General features: G+C 39.1%; 1 protein-coding gene across 1 annotated transcript; it reads left to right on the top strand.

The window, feature by feature from the left end:
* The first annotated feature begins 3960 nt into the window (after positions 1 to 3960).
* LOC149842789 (protein KINESIN LIGHT CHAIN-RELATED 3-like) lies at positions 3961 to 16799 on the top strand. Its single transcript, XM_089999440.1, has 3 exons — positions 3961 to 5798; positions 7458 to 7641; positions 16532 to 16799. Exons 1-3 carry the CDS (start codon positions 4207 to 4209, stop codon positions 16631 to 16633), a joined length of 1878 nt encoding a protein of 625 aa, XP_089855566.1. The 5' UTR covers positions 3961 to 4206; the 3' UTR covers positions 16634 to 16799.
* Positions 16800 to 25046: the final 8247 nt, after the last annotated feature.

The following is a 25046-nucleotide window of genomic DNA, read 5'->3' as shown; positions in this document are numbered from 1 at the left end:
GTCAATTTTAGGTGACATATGTGAACCATATATGCACCAATCCAATGTAGGACCCTTGTAGACTAGGCCGTTAAAGACTCGAAGAAAAGGTCCGAACTGATACTAGCTAGCTAATCACTTCAAGTTATTTTTGTGAGCTGGGAAGGAGGAGTCCTATTATTGTAGGGTGAGTCCTATTATTGTAGGGTGGGTCCTGCGATGCTTTTTTTTATCTTTACAACCATTGATGAGCTTACTTTCTTCCTCGCTGCAACAGGCAAAAAGCGGTTGGCTGCGTTGGAGCTGACAGATTTGAGTGGGAAGGGTGGTGGTGTTTGCACCAGAAAGAACGTGGCTTGATGCTGTTTCTATGGTTTCATATGTAACCTTATCCTCAGTGACCTGATCCTGCCTCCTAGCTCCAAAGTATGGCTGATGAACGAGCTCAACGAATCGAACAGAGGGTGTTCAAGCTCGAGTCGAGTCGAGCCAAACCTGAGCTAAACGAGTTGAATTCAAGCTAGCTTGTTTACAAAAAAAAAAAAAAATTTAAAAGATGAAAATTTAATTGTTTCAAACTTATATAAGCAGTAACATTCAAACTCTAAACTTATTGCTCGCGAGCTAAACACTTCAACCATCTACACTCTATGATATACAATATATTTATTATTAACCAACAAGTCTAGACAAGCCCAGCCGAGCGGAGCCGGATATTGGTTGTTCATGCTCGAGGTTATCAGGTCTATTTCAAGACCCGAACGAGCCGAGCCCTAGCTCCAAGACGAGTCATGCCATGCCACGCAACCAACACTTTGGGTCCTTTGGAGCTGGCCACCGTTAGCACCTGTGGACAAAGTTTTGTTCCTTCCCTGCTTCTCTCTTTTCCTTCTTCGGGTTGGACTTGACGGGTTATGCAAAGATCGAGAGATGTACTCTGGACGATTCCTTGGGTACTGCAACTTTACCTTGTATTGATGGCAACCTCTCTTTTGTTTTGTCTCTGGTATCTTGGATTCCACGGGGAGGCGTAGCCACCCAGAAAGATCCCATCGTCCTGTTAAAACACCAAGTATGCTAACGAAAGCCAAGCCTGGGATAGCACCGACACAGAGTAGGCTCCAGCCTATGCGCGCACAAGACACACTGAAGTACTTTGATCATCTAATCTAAAACAGGCCCAACATGGTCAAGTAGTGCATAGGATGGGACGAAGCCTATCTTGTTTTGGTAGTGTGAAAACACACACACACACACCCCTTTGGGTATGATTTTATGAGCTTGTAATTGCAGAAAGATGTTGGGGGAGGGGGGTTGTATACTTGCATTCAACCCTACTCTTGAGCTTCAATCTGAATTGGTGCTTGAGATGCGGATCTACGGTCAAAATTTCAGGGAGGGTTGTATATATGTCTGACCTGCAACTGAATGGGATATATAATTTCTGCACCAAATATTAGATGCCATTGGTTCCAAACCTTTCCATAAAATACTTCTGAAAATGATATCCAACTATGAATTTGTCCCGTACGTTCAAATTAACACTGCATTCCTCATATTGAGTCATTTAAATAATAAAGTTCGCAGTTTTAAACGATTATAAGGATGCAATTTTGGGTCTTTTCATTCTTTAAAAGATTCCGTTATTTTATCGATTTACTTTCCTGGCATATCTATGCCTAACGAAAGGGTGATATATATATATATATATATATATATATATATATATATATATATATATATATATATATATAAAGTGGATATCCACATACATGCATGCATGAGAGGGTGGTGTGTGTTCTTCCCGGAAGACAAATTCGTGTGTTCCTGTGTGTATGGAGGAATATCTTGGGACCTGCGATAACTCATATGCCAATGTTGTCCAAGATGACTTTAGAATAAAATAATATATAAAAAAAGTAGATATACTTTTGACGAAAATGTCCTCTCGTAAGATAGATATGCGTTGGATGAAAATGTCCTCTCACTCCCCCATAAATAGATTTGCATGTTTCGCTTTTATTTTTAGCTTGTGTTACAACACATGGTCGCCTTCTCATTCCTGCCTGATGAGTTGTGGAGCCTGATTTATAGTCTTTTTCCTTACATAAGGGGGGTTCGGGGGTTTCCCCTGGCGTGGATCCCACTGCCAAGTCAGCGGGCGGGGGTCCAAGGGGGGCTGCTTCTGGTGGGGGGATCTCTGGGGGGCAGCGCCCTCAATTTTTTTTTCTTGGGCTTATGTTTGACACTCGATTTTTTATGGATCAGACCAGACTTGTTTAAGTTTAGGGTTGTTGTTCTTGCCTTGTATAAATTTTTTCTTTTCTTTCTCTCTTGTAACTGTTGAAAAGAGCAATAAGATTTCTCTCTAGGCGACCGTGGTTTTTTTTTACTCTCTCTCTATTGAAATGAGTGATTACAGTAAAAATCAGAATAACGAATTATAGTAAAAATTAAATCAAAGAGTAACGATTTACAGTAGAAATCAGATCAGAGAGTAGCGATTTAAAGTAAAAATCAAATCAGAGAGTAGCGATTTACAATAGAAATCATATCAGAGAGTAGCAATTTACAGTAGAAATCAAATCAGAGAGTAGCGATTTACAATATAAATCAAATCAACGAGTAACGATTTATAGTAGAAATCGGATAAGAGAGTAGCGATTTACAATAAAAATTAGATTAGAGAGTAGCGATTTACAGTAGAAATACTGTAAATCGCTACTCTCTAATTTGATTTCTACTGTAAATCGTTACTCTCTAATCTGATTTCTACTGTAAATCGCTACTCTCTTATCTAATTTCTACTGTAAATCACTACTCTCTGATCTAATTTTTACTATAAATCGCTACTTTCTAATCTGATTTCTACTGTAAATCGTTACTCTCTTATCTAATTTCTACTGTAAATCGCTACTTTCTAATCTGATTTCTACTGTAAATCGCTACTCTCTTATCTAATTTCTACTGTAAATCACTACTCTCTGATCTGATTTTTACTGTAAATCGCTACTCTCTGATCTGATTTATACTGTAAATCGTTACTCTCTTATCTGATTTTTACTGTAAATCGCTACTCTCTTATCTGATTTCTATTATAAATCGCTACTCTCTGATTTGATTTTTACTGTAAATCGTTACTCGCTTATCTGATTTCTACTGTAAATCGCTACTTTCTGATTTGATTTCTACTGTAAATCGCTACTCTCTTATCTGATTTCTACTATAAATCGCTACTCTCTAATCTGATTTATATTGTAAATCGTTACTCTCTTATCTGATTTATACTATAAATCACTACTTTCTGATCTGATTTTTACTACAAATCGCTACTCTCTTATCTGATTTCTATTATAAATTGCTACTCTACTCAGTTCGACGTTGTCACCATTATTTCTGCTGTAAATCACTATTCTCTATCTACTCAGTTCGACGCTTGCACCATGATATAATGATGAACAATAGACAAAATACTGATTTCTCAAGTAGTTTAACTATTTCTCACGAACAGACAACGACAAAGGGTTCTTCGATAATAATAGACGATGATAAAGGGTGCTCCGACGACAGCAGACAGCGACAAATGGTGCTCCGGCGACAGCAGACGATGACAAAAGGTGCTCCGACGACAAAAGGTGTGTCGTCAATCGGAGCTCCTGTTATAATAGATGGTGCATTGTCAAAGGGTGATATGAAACGTTTAGGGTGACATATTGCGAGAAGCTCCTTTTAAAGCAGAGGAGTTCACTCCTTAGGGCGAAAACGATAATGATTGTGACCCTTTCTGACGGGATGACTTGTTTGTCCTTTACTCGAAACATAATTTTATCACATTAATGGCGGGAAAGGGTAATTAAGTCTTTAAGTGATGTCGACACACGGAAAAATGAGTGCCACGTGCTTACATACGTGGCACTCATTCTCAAGCACCAGCGTGTTCTTGGGGGAACATATAACCAGCTTCGTGCATGCACTAACCATGTGATAGGCGCCCTACATATGTGATCCATATCATGAGAGAGAGAGAGAGAGAGATTAAAAGCGACCAGTGGAGCGGAGGGGTCTCACTCAGTTGGAACTTCCTTTCATCTCTTCCAGCTTGATGACATCCGCAACGACACGATATGCTCCCTCCCCTCCGCTCCTCCTAATGACACATGCAGCATCATTTTCACAGCACTCTGTCTCGCTCTCTCCACAATCACATCCCTCCCTCTCACAGCTTTGATGATGGAGACGACCACTTCGAACGAGGCCGGCGCCTCAAACAACACGCGCAGGTGGTATTCCTCTCTGCCCTCTCTCAAAACCAAGCACCACCGTCGTTCCACATCCATCGGTGCCGACCCATCACCAAACCGCAACAGCTGCAGCACTCTCTCCCCGACGTCGCACGCCAACATGGACTGCAAGAGGAGGCCATCGACCGCCACCACCACGACGCCCAACGACATCGCCTTCCTCTTCTTCTCCGCCGCTCACTCCCTCCACCTCTCCGGCGAGGACCCCCACAAGGCCCACCGTTACGCCGAGAAAGCGGTCCGCATCCTCGATTCCAACGCCACTGAGGGCCTCCAACTCGTCACCAGCCTCCACCTCGCTGCCGCCACACTCTCTCGTCTCGGCCGATGCAAGGATGCGATCCACCTCCTCAGCCGATCCATCTCCGTCTCGACCGCTTCTCCCTACGACCCCCACCTCGCCCACGCCTCCTTCTCCGGCTACATGCAGCTTGGTGACACCTACTTTGCGCTCGGCCGCTACGACTCTGCCATGGACTGCTACGAGTCGGGGCTGGCCGTCCAGAAGCGGGCCTTAGGCGACTCGGACATCCGGATCTCCGAGACGTGCGTCTACCTAGCCGAGTCGTACCTCCAGCTGCTGAAACTGGACGAGGCGGAGGAGCTGTGCAGGGAGGCACTCAAGATTCAAGACGGGGCGTCGGTGAGGAGGGTGGTTGGTCTCGTGCGGATCGCTAGGGGCGACTACGAGACGGCACTGGACCACCTCTTGCTGGCCGTCTCGGCGCTTTCCTCCGTCTCTTCATCCTCTCCATCATCATCGTCTTCTTCGTCGTCATCGCTATCGTCTATAGTAGAATGCGCCTTCCTCGACGCCAGCCTCGGGGAAACCTACTTGGCTCTAGGAAGGTTCGACGAGGCGGAGCTCTCCTACCACAAGGCCCTGGCCGCCTTTGTGCTCGTATACGGCGAGGGCCACGCGTCGGTGGGTTCGCTGTACGTGAGCCTGGCCGACTTGTACCTCAAGAGGGGGTCGTTTAACGAGGCCAAGCTTCAATGCAAGAAGGCTTTGTTGGTGTACGCCAAGCAGGTGGAGATGGAGGAGGGGCACGGGAACGAGTGCGATGGGTATCGGCTGGAGGAGATCAGCGTGGGGTTGAGCCGGGTGGCCTCGCTCTTCGAGTCTATGGGCGAGGTCAGGCACGCGATCTCGCTCCTGGAGAAGGCTCGGGGGATGATGGTGGGCTCAGGCGATGAGGGGAGCATGGTGCTCGCGGGGGTGGAAGCCCAGATCGGGCTGCTGCACCTGATCAGCGGGAGATTCGAGGACGCTTACGCGTTCTTGGGGAGCGCGGTGTCGAAGCAGAGGGCGATGGGGGTTGGCACCGAGACGAGCCTGGCGTTGGCGCTGCTGCTAAACCAGACTGGGGTGGCGTGCGTCGGGCTCGACGCCATCGCGGAGGCCGCAGAAGTTTTCGAGGAGTCCAAGCGCATCTTTGAAAGTGTGTGCGGCGCTCACCATACGGATACTCTTGACGTGTATGTGAACCTCGCAGGAGCCTACGACGCCATGGGAAGGTAAAAGCTCGCCTTGTTTTCATATGCGAGAAAGAGTAATGACTAATGATGTGGTGGTGTGCGCATTACTGGATTTTCTGTGTGATTATTCTTGGAGAGGGCACGATTAATGGAAGATCCACATTGCGATTTGTTATCTTATCACATGGGTTAGTGGACCACTTACAAGTCCTGGAACTGACGCGTCCCTTTCCCTAAAGGTGGTCTTACTAGTTGCCTTGGTGGCCTCTAAGGAATTATGAGCTTGTGGCTTTCCAAAGAGGGGTGGGTGAGCACTTGCTAGTTGAAATGAAACGGGTCGGATCCCGTGAATCAGGGTATGGATCCGACCACAGGTTCCATTAGCATGGCTGTGTTTGGATCCAGCCTCAGCTACACCTGCTAGCGTCCATTCATTTCAGTAATTTTAAGGTCCAATCTTGTTTTTTTTTATTCTTTTGCATAGAATATGCATGTTCAAACGGCTGTAACTAATTGGGATCTGGATCCAGGTGTTTTTGAACTTTTATACAAGTGAAGGTGCTTATAGGAGGCACCACAAACTAGTCTTGTGCAAGTCCAACGTTTTGACTGAGCCCGTAAACCAGTCTCACCAAACGGAGCAAATGCCCATCTCGGATAGGACAGACCATTCTTTGTCTTTCCATGGTCCAGTTTGCTGCTGACTGGGGGTATCACTGGGTTGGGTTTGGTTCGGACCTGGTGAGACCAAACCCATATCTGATCTGAGATGCTGGTACCGAGTCTTGAATCGGGTCCAATCAGACCCACTATAAGAGAAGCCATACCTGGATCCTATAAGGATTACGGACCATACCTGGTAAAATAATATATATATATATATATATATATATATATATATATATATATATATATATATATATATATGTTTAATATTTTTTACATTAAAAATTTGTGAACCTTAGTCAGAACTCGGTCTCGAGTCTGATATGAAATTTCACAAGCCATACCTGACTTCATATATTAACCGGACCCTTAGAGTCTTACCCGAATTCTAAACGGGACCACTTGTTTATCACCAAACCCTAACTCTATAGGGTTTGGACCCGATTCATTGACTCCCCTATTGCTGACATGAAACGAGGGTTAAAAAAGTAGGGATTGCAGTGGACCAGGGCGGGGGAGGGGGACAAGGTCTCCACCCCCACCCCGTTTCAAAATCTTAACCTTCATCCCCGCCTCCATCCCTGCACGGGGATGGATTTTAACCTCCACCCATCCCCGTTTCATGTCCTTCATCCTTGGTCCAAACGGGAGTGAGATGGGGCGGGGCCCTGTTTCCCCTCGGTCTATAGTCATTCCTTAAAAGATTGGGGACGGGACGGAGATTGAGATGGGGACGGGGCGGGGTGGGGGAAAGCATACGTCGTCCATCCCCACACGGGGATAGATTTTAACCTTCATCCCCGCCTCCATCCCCGTTTCATGCCCTTCATTCCCGGTCCAAACAGGGCGGAGGGGGGGGGGGGCGTTGTCCCCCGGTCCACTGCCATCCCTAGTTGAAAGATGAAGATGAGTGAGTCCCAACCCAGCAATGACTTAGTAGTGAGTGCATAAAAAAAAAAAGAAACGACGCATTACCAACTTGATTAGTAATAGAAAGACAGCCATTTTTATTGTGGTTTTCCAAATTGACAGAGGGGATGAAGCCATAAGTCTGCTGGAGAGAGTGGTAGAGGAGGGAGAGAACAGGCTGGGAACTGCACACCCCGATGTAGAGCACACCAGTCGATGGCTGGCTGTGATGCTCAAGGAAGCAGGACGATCACGTTCAAGGAAAGCCCACACTTTACAAGACCTCCTCCTCTTGCAGAAGAAAACGGTTAGTGTTGCTGCTGCTCTTGGTAATGCTCCTAATTCGGATCGTTGATAAATCAATACAACTTATGCAGTTTGTCATCAAAAGTTTCAGCTAGTGAGGGCTAGCATGTGTGTATGTCTGGGTTGAGAAAAAACAGGAACCAGTCAAAAAAGTGGAGGAAAGTTTTTCAAAGTTCATATAAAATGTCTTTCTAATTTTTCAGGTTTTTGATGGGCATCGATTTATGCAAAAATTGAAGCTAATCGAATTACATGCCACCTGTCCCTTCTCCTTTCCTTTGGACTTATTTCTGCCATTTTGATGAGGTCCATCAGGTGCGTAATGCACAAATTTTGTGCCATGTGATTGCACTCGATCGAGACTCGTGTACTCCCTGGTGGGACAATGATGAACTCGGTGAACAGAAGAAGGTTTTGTTTTTATTATTAAGAACAAAAAAACTTATTAGCTTATTAGTCATTGAAAGTTTGAAATTTTCAAATAACCACCAAAGTTTTTGTTAACTGATATGAACACTAAAGTTTTTGACCTTTTCAAATATGTACCAAAGTGTTGTAAAGGGGTAAGCAAATGACCCAGACCACAGTTACCGTAACCTTTATTAGAATTAATTTACACGAAATATATATTTAAGTGCCTAACTTATGGTAATTGTATGTTTAAGCGCTTAAGTGTTCAAAGTTTTAATACAACCACCTAACTTATTAGGAAATAGCTCATATCACCACCCTGGTTATTTTTCGTTTGAACATGAGACGAAAACTGTCACATCACATTGAACCCTTCATTGATGCTGTTGGTATTGAATTTCATCACACAGACGTACAACAATGAGTACTTCACTGTGTCAAAAAGAATAATAGAGAAACCCAAAATATTTCAACCTTTCACAAGAGATACTATGTCCCCCACTAAAGTTCTCTCTTTTATATCCCATGTAACCAAGTTCCATTACAACTCTCCTCACCCATACTTTTTGCTCTCTCCTGTAGGGACTCATCTCAGATCTTTAATCAATCTCTTTGGCAAAATGACCTCTTTGCAAGCATGTGTAATCGCCATGTATTCTGTCACAGTAGTAGACAATGCTAATATGAATTGTAGCTTTGACATCCACCAGATGGCAACACTAGCTAAAGAAAACATAATAATCTATTGTAAACCTCCGTCTGTCCTTACTACTCCCACTGCTTGTGCAATGTTTGGTCTGGTATGAACCATGATAAACATGAGGGCTTCCTATTGCAAATGAATAGGATACCTGTCTTCCTTTTCAGCACTGCACCTGTGCTAGGAGACTTCTTGGAAAATAACTTACCAACAGAAAACGGGGTATAGACAAGTTTGAGATCCTGTACCTTAAAATGCTTAAAAAACCTATCAACATAACTCTTTTGAGATCCAAACTTTTCTTTTGATTATGTCCCGAGGTACTGTCATTTCAAGTATTTGATTTGCTGTCCTCAAATCCTTCATGTCAAATGCCTTAACCCATTGAGCTTTTAACATATTATCAATAGAGTAACAAAATCATAAAATTTACTTGAAGAGCATTAATATGCTTAGATCTGCATTACTTTGATGAAATTCGAAGTTCATAATCAAGGAATCAAACAACTTATACCAGCACCTTGGGGCTTGCTTCAAATAGTATAGCAATTTGGTCAGCTTACAAATCAAAGTCTTCTGTTTTTTGACCCATATAAATTTCTTTATCAAGATTGCAATCAAGAAGTACTGTTAGTCCTAGCTTGCTCATGTGATCCAAATGCTTATGACATGTCATCATTGAATCTCTCACTGTGTTGTCAACATACCTACCAAGGTATTATTGATCAAACCTATACAGATTGCCCTATAGCTCTCTTTTTGCAACCATGAGTGCTCATTTGACAATATTCAATTGACTCTTTTCTCTAAAAAATTTGAAACGGCCTTCGTCTAGCCTTCTCAAAAACAACAAACTTTTTCACAAATCTGAAACATGCCATACATTAGAAAGAGTTATGATGTCATCGAATATCTTGATTTGGACATCTCTAATTCCAGCTATATATGAGTTATGATTACTCATGTAAACAGTGCCTGTGTAGAAACAGTCTCTGCATGGAGTCGTGTGGAAGGATTCACCTGAATCCATAATCCACTCATAGGGATGCACACAAGCCAGTTTCAGGTGGGCTGGCTTGGCTTGGCTCGTGAATGAAAATAGAGCTCGAGCTTGACCAACCATGGTTCAGGATCGGCTCGAGTCGAGCTAGACCTCGACCACGACTCGGCTTGAGCTGAAAACCTTTAATTTAAAAGTGTTCTTAAATTTTTTAAAAATTATGTAAAATGCCTTTTCAAAAGAGATACAAACAATGAGAGTTGATCTCATGCCTCTTCCAAAGATGACAATTGAGTTATCCAACAAGATAAGAACCTTCTTTGTGTTAATAGTATAAACAAAATACATAGATATATAAATCTAAATTTTTATATAACTATGTGAACCGAGCCTAATTGGGCTTACCGTGCTTATTAGAGCTGGACTGTCAGTTTAAGCTCCGCTTATTTATGTGTTTCAAGCCTGAAACCTTGTTCAAGCTTGACTCATTTATTTTTCAAACGAGTTCGAGCCGAGCTTAAATGAGTCAAGCTCGAGTTAGCTCAGCTCATTGTTCATCCCTATCCACTCATGCTCTAGGCTATCACTGGTGATAACAGAAAGCACCTCACTATCTTCATATGAAGCCTTCTCTTGTGCTATGTTTTCTTCATAATCTTTCAAACTTGACTCTGCTTCTTTAGAATCAACTTTTAAATTTCTTTGGTTTGGTGGTTTTCCTTTTAGGTTTTACAATCTCTACCCAGATGATCCTTCTTTTGACACTTTCAACACCTCACGGTTTTGTGGCCATTCGATTTGTGCACATATTGATCTCTCCCATAGTTTTCTCATTCCATAGACCTGTCTCTCGTTACCATCACATCAATAGATGAATTTGTCCTAGATTGACGATGACTTTCTTCAACGAGCAAGGTGAAGATGACTGACTTCGTGTTGAGGTCCTTAGTGTTACCGAGATTCAGAATCAATCAATCCCATAAATCTGGCATCGAACACACACTACAAGAAAAACGTTAATTAGCGACAGAAATTTGTGACAGATTTTTTCCATCGTCAATTTAGGATGGATTAGCTAGAGAAAACTATTCGACACTACTTAGCGGCAGAATTTGTCCGTCGTTAATTCGTCGCTAATTACCGACATAATTTTTTCACCGCTAATCCGTCAGTAAATAACGACGAAATAGCGACGACAAACTAATCGCCTCAGACTTTGTTGCAACTTAACAAAGGATTAGCGATAAAAGGCATCCGTCGCTATAAAAGTCGTTACTTAGCGACGGAGTTGGCGATGACATATGTCTGTCGCTAATCCGTCGCTATTTTTTCATATAAGCCCCTCTAAGCCGTGACATTCTCTCTCCTCTCTCTTTGATTTTCCCGAAAACCAAACCCTAGTCCGCCGCATTCAGCTCCGACCAGCAAACCCCAGCATCGTCATCTCCCTCTTAGTTAGCCACTGACGACGTGCTACCAGCGACCACCGTCGCCCTTCTCAGCAGGCACCGTTGATCGAAGCTGCTGGTGACCCCAAGTACTCCTCTCTGCTCCCATTCGGCAAACCCTACGAGCAGAGCTACCGCCTCTATTGTCGACACACTGGCGACTTCTCGATCACGGTCTTCGTGCTCCCCCCTTTTTGGTGTCATCGCTGCAATCCCCAATGTGCCTCACGATCATCGTTTCCTCTGTTCCCCATCTGCGAGCTCCTACAAGCCGGTCCCTCGTGCCATCCCTACTACCGCTGCCTTTCCCGGCATCTCCCAGGTAAACCCTGCAACCCCCTCTCGCCTTTTCTCCCTTTCTTTCGGGATCGCTGGAGGACCGGGGTAAGACCTGCCTTACTTGTTTTCCGGCAGGGGGTGGCACCCTCTGCCTTGTTTCTTCTTTGGTAGGGGGTTGCCCCCCCCCGCCTCATTTGGTTTTCAGGCAGGGGGTGCCCCCCCTGCCTTATTGTTTCTTCGACAGAGGGTGGCCTCCATGCGTTGCTTGATTTCTTCGGCAGGGGGTGGCACCCCCCTGCCTCGCTTGTTTTCTGGCAGGGGTGGCACCCCCTGCCTTGCTTCTTCTTTGGCAGACCCCCCCGCCTCATTTTATTTTCAGGCAGGGGGTCCCCCCTGCCTTACTGTTTCTCCAGCAGGGGGTGGTCTCCATGCGTTGCTTGATTTCTTTGGCGGGGGTGGGACCCCCTGCCTCACTTGTTTTTTGGCAGGGGGTGGCCCCCCTTGCCTTGTGTTTTCCGACAGGGGGTAGCCCCCTCTGCCTTGTTGACCGATTTTTTTTCTTTCTGGCGGAGGGTGGCCCCCCTGCCTTACTTGTTTTCCAGCAGGGGGGTGACACCCACTGCCTTGCTTCTTCTTTGGCAGGGGGTGGCCCCCCTGCCTCATTTTATTTTCAGGCAGAGGGTGGCACCCCCTGTCTTACTGTTTCTCCGGCAGAGGGTGGCCCCCTGCCTTGCTTGATTTCTTCGGCAAGGAGTGACACCCCCTACCTTGCTTATTTTCTGGCAGAGGGTGGCCTCTCTGCCTTGTTTTTTTCGACATGGGGTAGCCCCCTTTACCTTGTTGACTGATTTTTTTTTTCTTTCTGGCAGCGGGTGGCCCCCTGCCTTACTTGTTTTCTTCTTTGGCAGGGGGATGCCCCCCTACCTCATTTTGTTTTCATAGAGGGGGTGCCCCCTGCCTTACTGTTTCTCCGACAAAGGGTAGCCCCTCTGCCTTACTTGGTTTCAGTCTTACTACCTCTTATTTCAATTTTGTTCACCCGAGATTTATGTTTCTTTGTCCGGGCTCGTTTCTGATAGGGGGCGCCACCCTCCTTGTTATCGGGTAATAAACTTCATTTTAACACAGTGTCTCTTGCAGATTTATCAACGGATCCCGCTTGTGCCCTGCCACCCGTGGTAAGTAAGTGTAAAAAACAATGCAAATTAGAAATTGTCAGAAAATCCGTATCGTGCAAAGGTTATGGTCAATGCTCAAGGTATGGGGTATCAAAAGATAGGTTCTTGTCCAAATCACTGTATGTTGTATTTCAAAGATCAAAAACATAGTAGATCATGTCCATCATGTGGACATCCTCGGTTCAAGCCAAAGACAAGAGAAAATTGTAGCACAATGTCCAAAAAAGTGTCATATAAGTCACTCTGCTACTTTTCTCTCACTCCTAGATTGCAACGACTGTATATATCCATACTGCATGGAGGATACAAAATCTTTTAGATTGACGCATGGAAGGAAGTCATGCTGGTTTGATTGTCATCGTCGATTTCTACCAAACAACCATCTGTTTCAACGACAGAAGAATGTGTTTCGAGCAGGGATAACTGAAATGAAAGGTCTACCCATAAGGTTGTCTGGTATAGAGATTTTAAGAAGATTACGATACTTTCCATGTGAACTGACAAATGCTCATAGGCCGCCGCGCTTCCTTGGATTTAGGAAGGATCACAATTAGACAAAGAAATCCATATTTTGGGAACTACCATATTGGCTGAACTTATTGATACGACATAATTTGGATGTCATGCATGTGGAGAAAAATGTGTTTGATAATGTGTTCAATACGATGATGAATGTGAATGAAAAACAAAAGATAATCTGAAGGCTCGTCATATCTCCATTGTCCGATGACACATGCATAGAAGAATGTGATCCAAATGATATACCAAGTGAATACAGGCTCAATAAAGAAGAAGAAGAAGATGACGAAGAGGAGGAGGATGAAGAAGAAGAATATGAAAGTCAAAGTGATAAGGAAGCATTCTCGAGCTAGTGAAATACATTTTGTAATACATACCGCTATTTGATGTGAATGTCTTGCATAAAGTTTTTTTTCAATTTGAATATGTAAACATGCAGATATAGAGTTGTGTAACTGATCCAATTGTATTGAAAGGATAAATTATCCATGATTAGCAAGTGATGTCACATCTTATGTTTTAATGTATTGCAATATTTGATGTGAATGATTTGAATGTATTGAAATGTATTGTAATGATTTGAATGATTTGAAGGTATTGCAATGTTTGAATGTATTGCATGACACTTTTTATTTGTTAGAATAGGGTTCATGGAGGTCACAGTCGTCGAGTACCTAGTGGTAGCCAGTCTGAGCTTTCATCTTCATGGGCTGCTTCGATAGGTATATCATTTAAATAATTGTATACTTGATTAATTTAAATGTGCATTGTGTGAATTTTTAACTCATTGTTCTGTAGGTATTGTTTCGCCTACACATGACCCAACTACACCGGATGCAGGGTCTTCTTAGTGTGACACATGATGAGTAATTCAAATAGTATATATCGATAGTTGACCATAAGTATTTCATTGTCACTTGTCCAATACTTAACTTATAAAAAGTATATATCGACAATCGATTGTTGATATGTATCAATTCATGTGCAATGCGAGGTTTGAGCAACAAGAAGTAATACGAGAAATTATGAAGTCATTACTGCATCATCTTCCAGGATCGGTAGCGCAATGGAAAGAGTACCCAAGAGAGGTGTTGGACAAATTAATGTCCTTATTCATGGTATGCAATCGTTTATCATAACAAGAGGTGTTTCATATTTATGTGTGCTAACTTTCTGAAAGTATTTTTAGGCTTTCCATCGCTTCGCGACTGCAAACAAGGAGAAATGCGTGAGGGTAGTGTGGCAGAAAGTGGTTGTCAATCGATTTGCCGACATGCTGCACAATATGAAGACTGTAGCAAAAAAAGCAGCTGGTGGGATAGATGATCCATTGTAGTGGAAGAGTCATGGGCCTTCTACTGTCAGAAGAGATTATTGGGAGGGCATGTGCAACAAGTGGGCGAACAATGAATTTCGAAACTGCTCAGCAAAGGCTGCACAAAACCGAACGAAGATGCCCGATGCCCATCTACACACAGGTGGATCTAGGACTTTTGGGAGCCACCAGAAGAAAATGGTAACTCATCAATATATAAATATAAATATAAATATAAATATAAATATAAATATATATATATATATATATATATATTGTCAAATTTTTAAGTATTTCTGCATACTTATTAATCAATTTTTTTATCATTTAATATTGCAGGAAGCAGAAAAAGGAGGCATTGTGCCTTACAAGGATGTGTTTGTTGAAACACATAAACGTAAGAGCACAGGAGATTTTATATCAGAGAAGGTGAGAGCGACATCGGTATGTATTTATTATATTAATAAATATTATAATATACAAGTTACTATGAATTACGTTATCATAAATATTTTAATTCTTAATTATTAATTCATATTCTAATTATTACTTTGTAGGAGTCATACGAGCAACAAATGATACAATGATATGACGATGACTCCATTCAGCATCCGCCTTTTGATCATGCAACATGGGTGACTGCTACCGGTGAACTCAAAAAGGGTCATGTGTTCGGGTTTGGGAGTAACATGAATACCATAGCAGTCGTTGCCTCCTACAACCATGGCTCTCAGAGTTCTCCCGCCAGCATCAACTCTCAACGTCCGATTGATCTTGCTATGTCTTGGGATGATGTCGGTTAGTGTCTTGAGGACAAAATGCAGTACTTTTTAAATGAAGTCATTCCCAACATTGTCCGTAATGAGTTGAGCAACTTTTTCAGAATAGGAGAACTTCATCTGCATTCAACATGAGCTTCGGTGTGCGTCAGGTATAAAGATTCATGTCATTTGTTTCATGTCGTTAGATTTCAAGCTAGTATATGCATGATCGAATACATATATGCATGATTGCTTCACTATGAATTTTTTTAATGCCTTATAACACATATATGCATGATTGAATCAATATAAAATTTTTTGACTGCCTTCGAGCATGATACACATGATTGAATCACATATAAAGTTTTTTGACTGCCTTAGAAAACATGAGTATGATTGAATTACTATATAATTTTTTGGCTGCTTTAGAACATGATACGCATGATTGAATCACATATAAAGTTTTTTTACTACCTTAGAACACATATGAGCATGATTGAATCACTATGACAGTTTTTTGACTGTCTTATAACACATATGTGCATGATATTAACATATATGAAAGTTGTTTGACTGCCTTATAACACATATATGCATGATTGAATCAATATGAAAGTTGTTTGACAACCTTAAAACATATATATGCATGATTGAATCAATATGCAAGTTTTTTGAATACCTTAGAACACATATATGCATGATTGAATCACTATGAAAGTTTTTTTACAACCTTACAACACATACAAGCATGCTTTTATCACTATGAAATTGTTTTACTGCCTTAGAACACACATATGCATGATTTAATTACTATAAATTTTTCCTTAGAACACATTTATCCATGATTGAATCAATATGCAAGTTTTTTGAGTTATTTAGAACACATATGAGCATGATTGAATCACTATGAAAGTTTTTTTATAGCATTAAAACACAAATAAGCATGATTTCATCACTATGAAAGTTTTTTTACTGTCTTGTAACACATATATGCATGATTGTGATACATAACACATTTATTTGACAACATTATAAACCATATATGCATGCGTGAATCACTGTGACATTCTTTGACAACCTTAGAACACATATTTGCATGATTGAATCACTATATTTTTTTTCCAGTCTTAGAACACATATTTGAATTCTGTTAATGTCCTTCAGTTTATTGCTAGTCTATGTGTCATTTAGCCATTTACTTTGTTGCATTAGTACATTGCATATAATTTATTTCATTATATTTTGTTTATAAATACTAACATTTTGATTCTCTTTTGTAGGATGCTGGAGATGATCAATGTAGAGGATCTGATGGAGGCATGGAGGGAGGGGCAGATCAAGAAAATGAAGAAGATGATGCCCAAAATCTTGGTGAGGATTAAATTTGTTTGTTTAATTTGTTTGACAAACTTGTAACTAATTATAACTTGGCAAGGACTGTATTTGGTTGTTAAAGTTTGCTTGTATTAATTTTGTTTCACCTGTATATGTATTTTTTATGTGTACTTTTTTTTATAAGTAGGTTATATGAATTGTATAACGAGAAAATTTTCTTGAGTTTCAAAATATTTCAAAAAAATAAAAATAATTTTTTTTATTAAACATTAGCGATGAATAATATCTGTCTTTAATCCGTCGCCATTTGAAAGCGATCGTCGGTTTGTGACGAAATTCAAACTATCGCAAATGGCCATCGCCAAATTGGTGATGAACATTAGCGACAGACACGTGTCCCTCGATAAATGGTAGCGATGGATTATCGACAAATTAAATTCTGTTGCATAACCAAATCAATCTCTAATTAGCGACGGACATGATCCATCGCTAATCCATCTATAATTAGCGACGGATTGGCGACAGATCAATTCTACCGCAGTTTAGCGACCAGGGTTATGCGACAGACACTATTCGTCGCTAACTTATTTAGCGACAGATTAGCGATGGCTTAGCGATGGATATCATCCGTCGCCAATACGGATTTTTCTTGTAGTGACAATAACAATGCAACCTTTTCCTCCTTTTAAATCTTGACCTCTGTGGCGATCAAACAACTAATCAAATTATTGAAGTCGTTGAGGTGCTCTTGCAACGAGGAACCCTCTTTTATCCTCATGTTGTAGAGTTGGCGACAAAAAAATCTTGTTGGACAAACTTTTCCTTATAGATGTTTCTCAATTTGTCCTACAAACTCTTAGCAGAATAACACTAAATCATCAAGGAAAAAAAATAAATTTGTCATTGTTGTTTAATTTTTTTATTAAAATCAACATCAGTCATCTCTATTGGTTTCTTTGCAATACGTTTGATTGCCACAAAACAATCATCATTCACAAGAACCACATTCATCTTTAACTTTCACATGGCATAGTTGGTTCCGTTGAACATTGACACTTCAAACTTAGTAAAAGACATCTTCTACTGGAAACAAACTCGATGAGCTTAAACCTTAAAAGCTCTTCACGAACCATGAGGCTCTGATACCAAATATTGAAATTAAATTTAATCATACAAGTTGATATCAATCAAACAAGGTAAATAGAGTACATCAATATTTAACTTTGGCACGTATACCTACGTCCATGGGGCAGCAACAATAAAAACTTCTTCACTATGTCAAAAAAAAACACTAGAGGAACTCGAGATATTTCAACCCTTCACACCCAAAACCCAAATCCCTTAGATATATATCATGCCCCTACTAGAGGTCTCCTTTTATAGATTACATACATGAGATAACAAAGTCCCATTACAACTCTTCCTCACCCCATAAGTAAGAATCTCTCATGTAAGGACTCATTTTCAATACAAAGAAAGAGTAAAAAAGGACATAAAAAAATATACTTTGAAAAGATCTTTACAAAAAAAATCACCTACTCCAATTAGGTCTTCACAAGGACACTTACAGTTACCACAATTAGGTATTCACAATGACTTAACAAACTTGAGTTGCTAGGTTTTCAATCCCAACGGATGGGTTCCCACTCCATGGACAAGTTAAGCTTGTTTTTCAAGGAGTTCCAAAAAAGTGGTTTTCTTGGGACGTCATTTGAAGAAAGTAAAAAAGTAAAAATGTTAATATACATAACCAAAAAGAGTTAAGGGTTAACTAAAGTTAACTTGATGTAGGCTGAGAGAAGCCATGATCTAAGTAATTTTCAAATAAGTTAGGTTCTTATCTTAAAAGTTTGAAAACCCAAGCAGTTAAACCTAATTTCACCATAAGTTTAGTGCCCACACATAAATTTTCCTCAATTTGTCCGCCGAAGTTCTCATTTCTCTTATTATCTTCTGACTAGTAAAGCTAGTCTTTTTGCCTTCAAAAACCTTTTTTTTCTTGCTCAAATGTCTTCTTCATATTCACCATTGTTACACTATCTACTAGTGTAATTGGGTTGGGTTGGGTTGGGGGGTTCTCTTCAAACCCAAATATGAATTAGGTCTAAAAATTTGGTGCAAATAACTACCCAATATAAATTGAGTTTGGGCTTAATTTTTGCATGATTTTTACCCAAAAATATTGGATTTGATTAAATGGATCATGTTTTGGATAGACTCATTTACTACTTCATGTCTGGAGTTAGACTTAAACCATAATTGATATGAGACATATTGAAGTTTGGTTTGGATTATTACGGATGACAAATGGCTCAAAGTCCCAACTCGTTCTGAACTAGTCGATGATTCTATTTATTTTAATAGAAATCAAATTAGGAAGAAATATGATCTGAGTCAAAATTTGGTTAAGGTTAAAAAATTGTTTGAATCCAAGTTGAAGTCTAATCTAACCAATTTTGTAATTTCCAGAACCAAATAGACTCGCAAACCATATCCCAGGCTATACTATGAGGTTTGAATCAGCATAACCAGATTCATAATACAATGTCATCAAAAAAATCATTCATTATGAAAACAATGTGGTTTTCTTCACAATATTTTTTAATAAAAAATAATTCTGGAAAATTTATGATGCTTTTACCATTTCACCCATCTTAAAGATCAACAAAATTTTTTATTGCAGTATTAATTATAGTTTCTTTGTATGTTCATATATATTTCCAAGTGATTCTTCTTGAAAAACACTTTTCAATTTATCGTATTCCGTTATAAAGGCGTGTATCAGGTAAAACAACTATTTACAAGAGCTATTGTGAAACAATAGCTCAAGACATGACACATGTCCTGTTTGGCATTACAAATGATAATGGGTCACACTATTCATGCACATTGGTGCTAGTTGACATGTCAACAAGTTTTTTTTTTTTTCGATAGAGAAAGCAAGGATTAGGTAGACCCCTACCAGTTATACAACCATACCATTTGGGGTTCAAACTTGCAACTAGGTGATGTGCACTAAATGCTCGTGCCAAACAAGCGGAGCACCTGTTGGTGACGTGTCAACAAGTTAAAGAGTGATATTCAAGCCATGAATCTCATGATTGATGTTTAAAATTCCAGGTTTGTTGATGTAATCCTACGCCTAGATACACATATGCACACTAGCATGCGAAGATGTTACGGTGTAACCCATATACAGGCCGGGCCTAAGCCTGATGCAGACTCGATTGGGTATTGAAAAAGCATCCCAAGCACGTACGGCCTGCCATCTGTCTTTTTCGATTGAAGGCATGGCTGCCATCTGTCCTCCTTGATTGAAAGTATGAATTGTGGTGATTTCAAAACATAAAAAACTTTGTTTTGTCAAATGACTTGATCCGGCTTTGCAGCAATATACTTAGGGGTGCAGCCTCGTCGAGTTCGGTTCGAGTTTTATCAGACTCGATTTTGAATCGGGTCTAAAAGTAGGACCTAAACCCAACTCAATCTAATTTGAGTTCGGGTACAACCAGAAGTTGTACTCATATGGGTTAACATGTTTAGATATGAGTTAACGAGTTCAGATATGTATCGGGTTAGGTGTAATACACCCATTTTGATTTTGGTCAGGTTCCAGTCTAGCTATGATTGTAAAAAATAGATTCATATGGGGTTACATGTCTTGATGGGTTTAGGTTTTAGCTCAGGTCTTGACATGATTAATATTTTAGACCTAATTTCTAGCCAAGAAAAGAATATGTAAATTAATGGAATCAACTATTCATTAAGAGAGAGAGAGAGTGCCATCATTTGTTTTTAGGTATAAGGAACTTAAAGTTATTGCTTCGGTGGAGATAACTCACATAATCACACACCAAGAAGAGTCGAGAAGAGATTTCTCTTTTCATATGATGTGTATTTCTAAGACACGTTTGAAAGCAAGAAAAATTCTTGAAGGAAAAGAAGTTCTAATATGATAATTATTGCCTATAAAATGTTTTGATATGATAATTTTTATAAATGAAAATTTTCACTTGTTTGTGTGCATGAGAAAAATAAAATAAAAAATATTAGAAAAATAAGACAGAGGAGAGGAGGGGGGGGGGGGGGGGGGTTGGCATAGGATGAAGAGGAAGAGGAGCAGGCTCACGGAAGATGACCCTTCTTTGGGGGTCATTGGCATCACCAGTGTCGTTGATCAGAGTTCCTCTATGTCCTCTTCGATAGGGACTTCCCCTACTGATCAGTCTCCATGCTCACCAGCAAGTGATCCTATAATACCTGAAATTTTTAAAGGTTTAATAAATTCTTTTATTATGATTTGTGATTTTTAAAGTAAGCTTGAACCCCATCGAATTTGAGTCGAATCTGAATAAGATTCGAGGTCCAAAAGCTCGATCAAAGTGTGATAAGGATCTAAATTCTTTGTTTTGAATATTGATCCAGATCCATGCCTAGATAGTGATTGGATCCTTTAAACAAATATGGACAATATCTAAATGGATATTTTTAACAGGTCCGAATATTAATCCAATTCCAAAATTTAGGAATATATGCTGAAAAATATTTAATTTGTTTAGGGACAAAACAATAATTTCATAACTTAAGAGTATATTCCGAGAAATAATTAAATTGTCTAAGGATAAAATAGTAATTTTATAATCCAAGGGTATTTTTAGAGAAATAGTTAAATTATACAAGGGAAAAATAGTAATTAACAATTCACTAACATATTATGGTAAATATTTAAAATATTGAAGGACAAAAATGTAATTTCATAACCCAAATGGCAACCTAGTTATGTGGAATCAAACAAAGGTTATTTTAGTAAAGATAAATAAGATTTATAAAAATTATAAAATAAATAAATAAAATAATAAGATAATAATAAAATAGTTAAAATTCTCACTTTTTTGTAAAACCATTGAAGGCAAATAATTTTTGCAAGTGGTTTTGCAAAACCATGTTCCAGAATCCTTGGACCTAGAATATGGTTTTGCAAAATTATGTTCTAGAAACCATGGGCCTAGAACATGGTTTTGAAGGAAATGAACCAGAAGAGGACACCCAGCAGGGGGTGCCCCCTTCCCCCCCCACACCCGAGCTATAAATAGTCCCCTAGGGCTCTCTCTCTCAGAAAAATTGCCCCTCCTTACCTCTCTCTCCTTAGAAATTTCCTCTCCTCTCTCTAATTTCTCTCTAGAATTTAGATCCGAGGCTTCGTTAATTTTCTGGTTCGTTCCGTTAGAAACCATCATAACCTCGACCTCAACATTCCTACAGTTTCAATTTGTTTGGGTGAATTATGTCCAACAAATTCAACTTTTAAAGCTTCACCAGCAGAAGTTCGGTCTGATCCAGACAATGGTAAGTAAATCTAAACTCTCATTTGACTTGGTCATGCACACACACGCCCCTTGTGTATGTTAATCCTTGAGGTGTATTCGAGACACTTCACATGATGCAACCACGATAATGAAGGTGTTAAATGACCACCCCCCTATGTCGTGGAGACCCCACTACCATGCACCCCTTAGAGTGCACTTCTATGCACACACACCTCTGTCAAGGCGTATTTACATGGACATCCATAACACCAGAGACCTTAACGGGACACCCTCTTTTATTTGCAGAACCCTCACCATTGTGCACCTTTCTTAGCACCCTTGCTTTCGTTGAGGCACTTTTCACGATCCACTGAAGGCACCAACGACTTTTCCGACCACTCTCCTTTGTCAGCAAACCTACTAATCCATAGACACCTATCACAGTTCACTTGGCCTTCTTAACTTCCATCCTTTGCCAGTGAACCTCTCTACATGCCTGCACTGTTGTATCTGTGCACAACTTCACATATGCAGACCAAAACAACCTGTACCTAGTTTGTGTCCCTTCATTTAAATTGAGCAATATGAAGTGCTACCAAAATTTTTAGAGGCTTTAAAACCATGCTATAAAAGCGTTGCCCAAACTCCCACAAACAAGATATGTACTTGTAAGACTTATCTGGTCCCTTGTATGGATCAATATGACTTCCTCAGCTTTCTTCTAAACTCTTAGGATTTCTTTTATGATTTAAAATGCAGTCATTATGTCAAAATCTCAGTTCATTTACTCTCATATATAGAGGAGGTTCTACCAAAAATTTTAAATAAATTTTAGGGTTTTTCATACTAAATTAGGGTAAGTTCTGCTAAAATTTTCAAAATATTTTTTTGGGTTTTTTATACTAAAATAATGCAGATATTGTTTGAATTTTTATAAAAATTTTAAATACCATAATTTATTATAAGGTAAATAATGTCAAAATTATAAGATCGAATAAAGAATTTTGTCTTATTTGAATTTGAAATACTCAAAAGAAGATTATTGTTATTTTAAGAAATTTAAATTATATTGTAGGCCCTGAGATGACACTATTTTTTCTAAATTAATAAAAAATACTCATCACTTTCATTTATAAGAATTGTGGGTTCAAAACTCTAAATCTAATTGGATTATTTATGAGACTTGTATGTGATACATATGCTAAGAATTACATACAAGATTGTAGTTGAGCCATGAGTGTTAACCAAAATTCTGAAATTATCTCGAGATCCTTTATGATTGAATACATACTTCATGATGATGATTCATGCTATCTGTGTTTAATTAAAATTATGATAAATTTTGTAATAGCACGTTGATGCATTTTGACTGCATAAAATATTTTATGGGTATTGACTCAAAAGTGCAACTATTATGAATTTTGAGCATGCTGCATTTATTTTTAATAGTATGCATTGAAAAGATGATCTCAAAAAGATTAAAAAAAAAGCACTATTATTTGTAGAGCTAGTTTGATGGTGGAAACTTCACAACTAGCAAGTCAGTCAAGTAGTATCGGTGCTTTGTACCCATCCCCATGGAATCCCTGTAAATGGATGTGAGGGTAAAAACCCAAGAGTAGATAATCTATACCTGAGAAGAGTTGTGAGGGTGAAAACCCAAGATAAAAAAATCTAAAGGATGAGTGATCATGTTCCAAATCCACGACTAATGTAAAGAGGGATAAACTCGGTTGAAAGATGTCAGCAGTCCAACCATGTACATGCGTAGCAGTTGACTGCTATCATAGCCAGTCACAGAAAGCTTTGACGAAGGTTCATTTACTATGGTGTCAACCTCTCTATTTCTAGAGGTAAAATGTGATATAAATTTATGAATAAACACCCCCTAAAAGTATGTATGCTCATAGTGGACCGAGCGAGTGGTGCTTTAGGATATTGTTGAATCGTGATAGTCACGTAAATTTTATGAATTGTTTACTAGCATGACATTTAATACAAAAATAATCTAATTTGAAAGATAACAATATGGTTCATACATATAGGATAGACATGCAAATATATAAATATCTATTTTATTAATTTTATAAATTAAATTTTATATTTATAAAAGAAATATGAGAAGCAAGCAGTTCTTTATGATTATATATATTAAATTATTTTGATTATATATGTAATTCATAAATGATTGTGAGATGCAAATAATTTTTTTATGATTATTTAATTATAACTTGATTTGACTCAGTTAAAGGAATTGTCTAATGAATATGTATTATGATTGTAGAAAAATGCTTAAAACAGATGTCTTTTGGATGTATTTTAAAATATCACATATGAATACTGTGATATATTTTGTTGACATAATTTTGTACACACTAGAGACCTAAGAGAGGTCTAATAATACATATGATGACATTAAGTTGTCTCACTTATTTTTATTAAAAAAATTTAGGTTCACAGAGATGAACAAGCGGATGCTACAATACACGAGGACTCAACTGTGATTTTGTTGTAGATTAGGATAATTTAAACTATATTTAAGTTTTCATGATTTTGACTTGTATGTACTCTGATATTTGTTCAATTGAATGAAATGTTTTTGAAATAATTATTATGGTATTTCATTTACTTACGACGAGTCTGAAGATTCAGAGTTGATTTATGTCTTCCACTGTATTTCAAAAAGGCAAAAAAAAAAATAGTAAAATTTCCAGTGTCTGAATTTTTAAGGCATTACATAATTGGTATCAGAGCAGGTCAGATTAAGTTCAAATTTTATTTAGATAAAAAATAAGTCCAAGAATATTGTTTTCTGTAGTCATATCGTATTATAATATTATGTATGTTATATAATTTAAGAACTTTTATTGTTCTGCATGCAAATGTAGAGTATGCAATATGAATTTTACATAAGATGATTATATATGTTATAAAACGTTCTATTATGTTTTCTTTTGCACATTGTTATAATGTAAATGAGCTAAATTATGAATGAATACATATTATGTTTGTCAAAACAAGGATTTATATTAATTCTTTAAATCTAAAAAAAATAAAAAACATGGGCATAACAAAGGGATTTTGTAATGAAAACCTTCAGTACCTTAGCGAGAAATGCACAAAACCGTCATCCACAACTACATAATGTCTCATA

This window comes from Nuphar pumila, chromosome 3, assembly GCF_984573655.1.
Source record: "Nuphar pumila chromosome 3, dmNupPumi1.hap1.1, whole genome shotgun sequence".
Lineage (NCBI taxonomy): Eukaryota > Viridiplantae > Streptophyta > Magnoliopsida > Nymphaeales > Nymphaeaceae > Nuphar > Nuphar pumila.
The sequence above is the reverse complement of the archived record's forward strand: the minus strand, read 5'-3'. Positions and strand labels throughout refer to the sequence as shown.

Coding starts and splice junctions, on each gene's coding strand:
- LOC149842789 (XM_089999440.1), top strand. CDS start 4,207: ATGATGGAGACGACCACTTCGAACGAGGCCGGCGCCTCAAACAACACG. Junction 5,799..7,457: donor GCCTACGACGCCATGGGAAG/GTAAAAGCTCGC, acceptor CCAAATTGACAG/AGGGGATGAAGCCATAAGTC. Junction 7,642..16,531: donor TCCTCTTGCAGAAGAAAACG/GTTAGTGTTGCT, acceptor TCTCTTTTGTAG/GATGCTGGAGATGATCAATG.